Below are 10,612 nucleotides of genomic sequence, written 5' to 3' on the forward strand. Positions count from 1 at the left end.
AAAAAGACACCAGGACATTCAGGCTATGGAGGAGTACGGTAGTTTTGGATTTATGCAAAACATCATGTTTTTTTTCTGAGGTAATGTCTTAATTAACATTTTTGGAATTGCTGTAAATCAGATGCCTGCCCATACAATTTCAATCGACCACTGGAAGCGATTTTACAATTAGACTAAAAATCTGCTCTGCAACAGTGTTACAGCTTTAATTAAAATCTTTATCACTACAAATCATCCATACAACTCATTGTATCTCAGTTATAGCTAACTAGCAAGAAGTAGTTCTGCAGAGAGGCCTGCAAGTCTAAGGCATGTTCATTGTAAACTACACCTTGATAATTTTTTTTGATCAGTTATCCCTTCACTGTCATCGAGGCAAAAGTTCTAATTCCCACCCTACTTTACACATAAGAACAATCACAAAGGCCTTTTTTATACTATTATAATGACTTTTAATAACAGGATTTAAAGACAAAGAATATAGCTGTAACCACATCCTGGCAGAGGCGAGGGCAGGATGAGAATTGTGGAAGCTGTGAAGGACATGGTCCAATCCTAAACATTTATGAATACTGTAAGTGCCTCAGTTTTTGAGTTGGCGGGTTATTGGAATGCTTGCTATGAGCATCTGATTTTGCTTAAAAGCAGGCTACTGAGAAAACAAACAGAAAAGTGACTCACTGGATCCATTAAAATACCACCTAGGAAACAAGGCAGAAGTTTAAGAGACAATACCTGAACTACTAACAGTGGAAGAAAGAATTCCAGGTTCCAACCAATGCTGCAAAGCTGTAAGACTGGAATTCAAATGGACATTGACTCTTAATTGCTACAGAAATACCAGTTAATTCTGTCAACAAAATGCTCTTCAAATGGACGTGGCTGTACTTTGTACTGGTATAGAAATGTCAGCCTCATGATTAAAGTACATTACACCAACAAAAGGACAGTTTGGCTGGGATGAGTGTATCTACAGTAAGGGTTTCCACCTGCACAACTTTATCAGTAAACCATATTCTGCACTCTAAGCATGCCATCCTGGACCATACAGAAAAACTGAACCATGTTTATCTTAAGGAGTTTTCTGTAAGATTTAGGTAAGAGGTGTATGCAGCATTTTATTCGTCTCTTTTGCTAATACTGTTTTTAAGAAGTTTTCAGGTATTAAATTACTGTTTACTGCTCCAGGCAAAGACTTGCGAGTGTTGGCTGGGTCAGATCTGCTGAGAAGCTACAGTTAGCACATAGGTGCTACAGTTCAAAACTGTAAGGCTTCTGTGCTTCAGCTTAGGTCTCTGTAAGGTTCAGGCAGGGTCCTGTCCTGCAGCCCTGGTTAAGTGTATTGCCCTAGTCACTACTAATTAAAATCAGCTGACCCCCAGCCCCTTCCCTCTGATTGCATTTAAAGAACTCCTCCAGCACCTAAGCCCTGCTACACGGCACACTGTGTAGTCCTTGAGCAGCTCCTGCTTCAGTAACATGTGTGGCTTCCCTGGTTCCTGACCCTAACCTTTATCGTAGTACTGAATTTTGGTCTTGGATTCTCCCTGCAGATTTGTTTCCTGACTCCTGACCCTGGTTGGGCTTACTCTTGGACTTTGCCCTGTGCATTTGATTTTCCTTTGGACTTTTTAACTAGGTTTCTGATTTCCAGCTCCTGATCCTGGCCTGACATTTTGGCTCCTGACTTCTGGCTTCTGACCCTTACTTCTGCAAACCCCAGTCCCGTGTCTGGCTGTTATCACTAGGCCAGTTGGCCTGGTGGACTGTGACATTGACTGCTCTAAGAACCACTAAATTCCTCACCAGTTAAATAAAGCCTTAAGGCATAAGACCTGAAGAGAGATGATCAGAGAGTTGAGAGAAGCCATACTATAACAGTGGAGAAGCTTGAGAGAGTCCAGAGGAGAGCCACGCGCATGATCAGAGGTCAGAAAAACAGGCCTTAAGATGAAAGGCTGAGAGCTATGGTAATCTTCAGCCTGGAAAAGCACAGGCTCAAGGGTGATCTGGTAGCTACCTATAAGTTCATCAGGGGTGCTCATCAGGATCTGGGGGGAATGTCTGTTCACCACAGTGCCCTAAGGGATGACAAGATTGAACAGTCACAAACTCCTCCGTCCTTGACCGTTTCAGGCTAGACATAAGGAAGAACTTCTTTACTGTCCGAGCCTCCAAAGTTTGGAATAGACTGCTGCCAGAGGTGGTTCAAGCACCTACTTTGAATGCCTTCAAGAGACATTTGGATGTCTATCTTGCTGGGATCCTATGACCCCTGCTGACTTCCTGCCCTTTGGGCAAGGGGCTGGACTCGATGATCTTCCGAGGTCCCTCCAGCCCTAATGTCTATGAATCTATGAATAGGCCTTAATTCAAAGACTCATAGAATCATAGAAAACTAGGGTTGGAAGGCAGACTTAGGAGGTCATCTAGTCCAACTCCCTGCTCAAAGCAGGACCTTCTCCAATTAGATCATTCTAGCCGGGGCTTTGTTGAGCCATGCCTTAAAAACCTCCAAGGATGGAGATTCTGCCACCTATCTAAGAAATCCATTCCGGTTCTTCACCACCCTCTTAGTAAGAAAGTTTTTCCTAATATCCAAACTAAATCTTGCTGCAACTTGAGACCACTGCTCCTTGTTCTCTCATCTACCACCAGTGAGAACAGTCTAGCTCCATCCTCTTTGGAACCCTCCTTCGGGTAGTTAAGGCTGCTATCAAATCCCTTCTCAATCTTCTCTTCTGCAGACTAAATAAGCGCAATTCCTTAAGCCTCTACTCAGAAGTCAGCTGCCCCAGGTCTCTAACCATTTTTGTTGCCCTCCATGAGACTCTCTCCAATTGCCCACATCCTTTTCTGTAGTGAGGGGGCCCCAAACTGGATGCAGTTCTCCAGATGTGGGAATAATTACCTCCCACAATTTGTTGGCAATGCTTCTAGTGATGTATCCCACTATGCTGTTAGTGTTCCCTTTTTGCCAAGAACGCTGCTGGCTCATATTTACCTTGTTGTGCACTGTAACCCCCAGGTCCATTTCTGCAGAGCTGCTGCTTGGCAAATTGGTCCCAAGCCTCTAGTGGTGCATGGGATTCTTCAGTCATAAGGAACAGCATATGCTCCCCCACAAATCAAGCCAGCTTTGCTTACTGATATGGATTAACAGGCATAGCAGAGTTCTATATTCTGAATGTCTCAGTAGAGGGACGCAAGCCTCTTTTCCTATTCCCAAGGGCAACCACAACAGTAATGTGAAGGGAAAACAGGATCCCCAAAATGGCATACAGGCTAAAGACAGCACTACTCTCCCTCAAATTCAGACAGCAAAGCCGAATTAGTGCAAAGAGTGCATATGCTACATAGTACCTACTTATATTCACTTGCACACCAATTTAGTACAAGCCCCAATGTGATTCATAACAGCCATAATACATCTCTGGTTATTCTATAATCATTTAACAAGAGAGTTAGTTCTCTCCTTTTCCTTGAAGAATTGTGTGTCCAGTAGGATTGTGTGCAGGCCTGATGGAACACTAGAAAGATCCCTTTGAGTCACTTTGAAATAACTTGTTTCGAATACTTTAATGTCAAAGCATCCTCAAGCACTTGCCAAACTTGAAATGATATGGGCAGTAACTGTTTAAATACCATCTCTGGGTTGCGATATGCATGACAATATATTACAACAATATTACATGTTTTACAACAGAAAGTGAAAATTACTGTACTCAACTACTCAATATTAAAAAGCCACAGGAAATGTAAACAATATAATTACCAAAATTGAAATATGGCTATGGCACTAAGGTGTACTTACATTTACAAAATTTCAGAGGAATTTTGATAAAAACAGATTGAGGAAAAAAAAAATGAAGTGACATCTACTGGATTACTTCGGTCACTTTTTAAAAAACAAGAAGGACTTTAAACAGATGAGGCCTACCTTGTGGCACACCTGCCAAAAAAGTAAACATGCCCTCTCCCAGTGACGTGCACTCTCCAAGTGCCACTCCAATCCCCCAGCCCGCCCAATTTGTTGCTCTGCTTTCTGCTCCCTGCCCTATCCACCATGACATGACTACCAGAGGTTGGCCATCCCTGTCTTTAAGAAGTCTCACATCCAAGTAATAGCTTCGGATAGGTCTGTTTTGCTTTTGGCATTTGACTAGAGCACATCACAGAGTTCACAATGACAGCTAATATTACTTACTCACACATCTGTTGTCATCTATCAATATTCGATCCCCCCTACATGAACAGTTCACTCGACCATCAGGAGTCAGAAGGCACAAGTCATGACAGCCTCCATTCATTTGTCCACAGGGAGATAGTTCACCTGAAAAAAATTAACTCTTTTTGTTATCAAGTTAAAATAGTCCATCTTTTATTTTCTTTGTTGTAATGCTTGCTATCATTTAAAAGATCAGACTTCACTACCTCTCAGTTTCCTGGTAACTATGTTATGATACACACATTAGATGATTACTGGACGTCCCTTCCAGCTCTACTTTGATATAATTCCATGATTTTTTAAGATAAATGCTAATTCTATATTAATTAGACAGGATTATCATGATGCTAAAGAAGTTGACGTATTAAATAATAAAACAGTGGCACTCCAGCTAGTACACATGTAAAAGAACAACTAAGAAAAAAAAGGTAAGATTAAAAACATAACATAGCTCTATTTGCAAAGAAGCCTTAACTACTTTTCATTCCTGTAAACATAAATAGCATTTAATCAAGTGTGGAAAGGGGAATATCCCCATCTTGTAGTTACAGTTTCACATAATAAAATGCCTTAAAATAATTTAGTGAAAACATGTCTGAATTTCTAAAAGTAATGATATATAATTGAAGATCCATTATATTTGGGCAGTGGAAAGCAACTTACAACTGTTAGTGTCATTTGCAACAGCAATGATGCCCATTGGCTGATGTGGTATATCAGATCGAAGGACCTTTGTATCTCCACCTGTATATTTATTGGAGCGCAGAATAGCTCTTCTCACCCAGTCTGTCCAGAAGATGTAATTATCATGTACAGCGAGGCTGAGAAAGGTACCTGGTCCAGACTTGACAATTACCTGAAGTACAGAAATATGTAAGAAAAGCAGTTAGCAACAAGATATATATTTATGCATTCAATAAAAATAAATAAATAAAAATAAACATTAAGGAAGAGATTTAATTTCAAACATATAACTGAAATCAAAGAATGAAAGATATGAAAAGTAGCATTATCTGGTGCTTTCAGTAAGAAACTAAAATAGGCTTTGTGCTGACTCAGTGTATGACTTGGGAGAAACCACCTCCCACATGATACCTTAGTTTACCAGCTGATAAACTAGGGATAATTATTTACTTATTTATGGTGCTTTACAAAAATATTGTGAATTGTAACCTTTTTTTTTATTATTTCTTCTTTCAATTCATTAGAATTCAACTACTGGTATTCATCCAGGGCCAGATTCTGTCCTACCTATTAGGCACTTAAATGGACTTATTTACTTAAGTGTGATTTTGTTCCACTCTGCTAGAGTTATCTGAAAAAATGTTAACACAAGAGTAGGGTAGGTCCTCCTCCTCATTCACTGCTTTCTTGTGACTCAGTCTTGAGGAGAAGATAGTGATTGTTACAAAAGTAGATTTATCAAAGGTTGCTTAGGAACTGTAGTAGGTTGCTATAGAATCACATCTGCATTCCTAAGTCCACTTATGCACCTAGTAGGTGGAACAGAATCTGGTCCATAGCAGTCTGGCGCATAGCCCATAAAAGCAGAACAGCAACATTGACAAATACTAATAAAAATATCCACTTTATCCACAGTCTTCTCAACAGCCTTAATAAACACAGACAAGTATGCCTGGAAGTATTACACATCGGGGTTCTGGTAAACTAAGGAGGGGAGCAGGTTTTAAAATTTGGAGCCTGCTCACTGGGTCAGCCACTCAGGAGTTCCAGCCCAATTCAATGAACATTTGTAAAATGTTTTGAAACTCCCAAATGAAAAGGTCACCTAAATACAACATATATATTATGATATTGCATTCCTCAGTGAAAATACAGTTTCTGATTCAGAGTGAGGAAACATCAATTTCAAAGAGACTGTTCTAGAGTAAGACGGAAATAATTAGCTCACAACTTTTCTAATATAAACATATATATGTATTTTTTTTCTTACAACAATGCTGAAAGTTACAATCCACAATTCCTCATTTAAAGCAAATCATTCAATTTGGAGTTAGCTCTCTAATCTAATAGTGTTTGATTGAGAATGAAAATATTCTCCTAATATTTTCATCGCTGCTAAGTCTATTCTATGTCTCTAAAAATAAGTGGTGGAAAATACTGATTTGACAGGAGCACAAAACAACTTTTCTCACCAGATGAGATTTACACATATGCACACTTACATTTTATATTACCATATTTTTTGTGTCAGCTCCCTCATTCAATCCCTATACCATCTTAGATGGGAAAAGGCTTGGGAGGGAGCCAGGGGGTGCTGTGGAGTGAAGCAGATGTAAATCTAACAGGCTTCCACAATGTTGCAATATTTTCTGCTACTTTTTTTCAAACTCTTATAAAAATTTTACTTGGGACTATTACAGATCCCTCTCTATGGCTGGGAAAAACTCGCACTCCTGTTTGTTGTTTGGGTCTATCCAAAAACCACAAAGATCAGCAGGTAAGACAGAGGTCTTGGCCTCCCTGATGCAGGGCCTGGCTAGAGAAGTATCAAGCTTTAAAATTACAGTGAACAAGACTCAGGAATGTGTTCTGAATGTTCAGGCTTTGCTGAATCTTGGACATCCTGGTGAAGTGGTTTCAGGGAATGGAGGACTGAGTTGCTGCCTGTAAGAACTGGGCTGTGGAAATGGTTGGGCAGACAGGCTCTCACAGCATGGAGCTGCTAGCTCAGAGAGATAAAAGTGCTGGATTTGCAAGGCAGATCCAGGAGATTTAATATCTGTACTGTTGGAGTGTCTGAGGTGTTCAGGAAAAGTAATCCCACTGGGTATGTGAACAAAAAAAACCCTACTTGTCAGTGTGTTAATACTCCCCTCAGATGCTGATTTGAAGGGAGAATATAGGCCACAGAGCTCACTAAAGGAAGCCTGGCCTGAGAGAAAAAAACCCAGCTTGGCTATCATCACCATGTTTCACTGTGATATTTTTCCACCAAAGAGAGAGTGCTCAAAGCTGCCAGCAAATTAGGAAAGCAGACACAGGATAAGCCTTTGCATTCATATAATGCTGTTTCCTGATCTTCCTGTTGAGGTGGCTGAAGACTTGGCTCTGTTCAAACTAGCAAAAGTACAGCCCAGATGCACCAGCTAAGATGCTTCACGAAGTATCCTGCTGTCTTGAAATTGATTCATCAGTTTATCTGACCTTAAGGAAGCAGAAACCTTTATTCTTTGATACTATCTGGAAAGGACAATTTTATGGAATAATTTGTTATTTTAAAAAAAGGAGAGAAAGCTAAACACTGCTTATCAATGAAGGGCATTCATATGGTTTTTGTTAATGGCTTGGTCTTTATTGACAGAACCGTAGAAAGGTTTGGGTTACATCTGACCAACCTTCCTTGCAGACATGCTATGTCATATAGTATATTTACTGTTAGTATTTCTTGTACTTGATATTTATTTTGCTTTTCTTTTTTCTTTCTTTTCCTCCTCCTGCCTCATAAAAGTTTCAAGAGTGTGCTTAGGAGAGCATGTTATTGTGAACCGGAGACTATCAATATTACAAACTAGGGCACTATATAGGGGGAAAAATTATACATTTGATTTAAATAAACTAAAAAATTGCCAACAATATACATATATCTTATGAAGAAGAAGAAAATATATTTTGGCTCTATAGCTGTTTTAGACCATGCCCATTCTGAGGTGGAGCTTCAGCTCTTCCTTGCACATAGACCAGCTGTAAATATGTGAAAGAGTGATACCCATCTCTGCAGGTTATGTTTGATTATATGGAGAGGCCCCTTGAGACCCTCTGGGTCAAGATACAAGGGGGCTTAGGAGAAGGGGACCTCATGGTGGATGTCCACTACAGGTCTCCCTACCAAGAAGAGGGAAGTGACCAAGCATTCTCCAGGGAACTGACCGAGGCAGCCAACACTAAAGACTTGATGGTCATGGCTGACTTCAACTACCCTGACATGTGTTGAGAAGATCATTTAGCCAGCTCTAGTAGATCAACCAACTTCTTGGAAGCTATAGACTACCTGTTCTTGACACAGGCTGTGAAGCAACTGACTAGGGGTAAAGCCACTCTGGACTTGGTGCTGACCAAAGGGGAAGACATGGTAGGTGACCTTAAGATTGGAGGTACTCTGGGCAACAGTGATCATGATCTGAGCAGATCCACCATCCACTGAAAGGCTAGGAATCCTACCACAGAACAGAATTTCTAGACTTCAGAAGGGCAGACTTTGGTAAACTCAGGAGTCTAGTTAAAAAGGCCTTTCGCAACAAGCAACCAGACAATTTGGGATTTCAGGAATGGTGGTCCTTCCGTAAAGAGGCAATTCTCACTGCTCAAAAAGAGGTCATCCCCACATGGTCAAAAAGAGGGAGAGGGGCCAAGAGACCCACTTGACTCAGCAAGGACAGTACAGAACTTCTCAAAAAGAAAAAAGGAGCATACATAAAATGGAAAAGTGGTACAGCACCCAGAGAGGAATACACATTTATGGCCAGGGTCTGCAGGTACAAGACAAGGAAAGCCACGGCATGCATAGAGATCAAACTGGCAACCGAATTAAAATACAACAAAAAGTCCTTCTATAGGTACATAGGGAGCAAGAAAAAAATCAAGCTCCACTTTCAGAATCCTACTGAATATGGAGGGGCCGCCCACAGTTGATCCCCCGCAAAAAGGCAGAGCTCCTAAATACTTAGTTTGCATTAGTATTCTTGAAATCAGATGGAAACTTGTCACCTGTCCAGAGGCCCAGAGAATATAAGGAAGACAGCAGTCTACATAAAATCACTCCTGAACAGGTGAAAACACTCTAAGAACATTTGGACATTTTCAAGTCTGCTGGGCCAGATGACCTGCATTCAAGAGTCCTGAAAGAACTGGTGCCTCTGGCAAGGCTGTTCAAAGAGGCATGGAACTTAGGAATCACCCCAAATGACTGGAAGAGGGCTAACATGGTACTCTTCTTTAAGAAAAGGAAGAGAGATGACCCTGCCAACTACAGACCAAACAGTCTGAATTCGGTCCTGGGAAATATCTTCAAAAAAATTGTTAAGGAGGCCATCAACTGCAAGTTTGTAACTGGTGGGGTATTAACAAACAACCAGCATGGCTTTGTCGAGGGGAAGTCATGCCTAACAAACCTGGTGTCCTTCTTTTACCAGGTAACTAACCAGCTAGATATGGAACATGTGGTTGACTTCATCTACCTAGACTTCAGCAAGGCCTTTGATAGTGTGTCCCATGAGACTCTTTCAGTTAAGTTGAAGGGTACAGGACTACCCTGGTCTACCATGAGGTGGGTTGGCAACTGGCTCAGAGGCTGATCCCAGAGAGTTGTAACTAATGGGATGGCCTCATCCTGGAGGGCCAAGTGGTATCCCCCAGGGATCAGTGCTTGGGCCTGTACTCTTTAACATCTTTATCAATGACTTGGATGGGGGAGTGGAAAGCACAATGATTAGGTTTGTGGACAACATCAAGCTGTGGGGAAATGCAAACACATCTGAAGACAGGGTAAGGATCCAGAATGACCTTGACAGGCTGGTCCTATGGGCTCAATACAATTAGATGAGGTTCAATAGGGACAAGTGCCGGGTCCTTCATCTGCGTAGGAAGAACCCTCAGCATAACTATACGATGAGTGGTGATCTACTGGCTGACAGTGGATCTGAAAGGGACCTGAGGGTGACAATTGACCAGAGGATAGATATGAGCCACCAGTGCAATGAAGTTGCCAGCAGGGCAAACAGAACTCTGGTGTGCATCAGCTGATGCATTGCCAACAGATCTAGAGAGGTGCTCCTCCCCCTCTATTCAGCATTGGTGAGGCCACAGCGGGGCACCGCACTTCAAGAAGGATGTGGATAAGCTTGAAAGGATGTAGAGAAGGGCCACCTATATGATCAGGAGCCTGGAGAATAGGCCCTATGAGGAGAGACTCCCAGAACTGGGTTTGTTCGGTCTGAGTAAGAGAAGACTGAGAGGTGACTTGATAGCCACCTGCAAGTATGTCAGGGGCGAACACCAAGATCTAGAGGAGCATCTCTTCAGAAAGGCACCCCTTGGGAGGATAAGGTCCAATGGGCACAAGCTAGTTGAGGAAAAATTTAGGCTGGACATAAGGAAAAACTTATTTTCTGTAAGGGTATCTAGAATCGGGAACACACTCCCGGCAGAAGTGGTACAGTTGCCATGCCTGGAGGTGATCAAGAGGAGGCTGGGCAAGCACCTCGTTGAGCTTGTTTGAGCCCAACTACCTCCTGCTCATGGCAGGGGACCAAACTTGATGATTTTACAGGTCCATTCCAGTCCTACTATTCTATGATTCTATGAAATAGTTATTGGCAACTTAACACCCTCATGTTAAATGACAATGAATGTGAAACACTCTTT

The 10,612-nt window shown here is 41.5% G+C and overlaps 1 protein-coding gene across 1 annotated transcript in view; it reads right to left on the reverse strand.

Annotated features, from left to right (window-relative positions):
• Positions 1-10,612, reverse strand: part of LRP1B (LDL receptor related protein 1B) — a 1,375,759-nt gene that overhangs the window by 340,631 nt on the left and 1,024,516 nt on the right. Inside the window, exons 44-45 of the mRNA XM_006028602.1 lie at positions 4,892-5,084; positions 4,208-4,333 (exon numbers count right to left, since the gene is read on the reverse strand). Of these exons, the coding sequence (XP_006028664.1) occupies positions 4,208-4,333; positions 4,892-5,084 (319 nt within the window). The remainder of the gene's footprint in view (positions 1-4,207; positions 4,334-4,891; positions 5,085-10,612) is intronic.

Source organism: Alligator sinensis, unplaced genomic scaffold (assembly GCF_000455745.1).
Source record: "Alligator sinensis unplaced genomic scaffold, ASM45574v1 scaffold533_1, whole genome shotgun sequence".
NCBI classification, from domain to species: domain Eukaryota; kingdom Metazoa; phylum Chordata; order Crocodylia; family Alligatoridae; genus Alligator; species Alligator sinensis.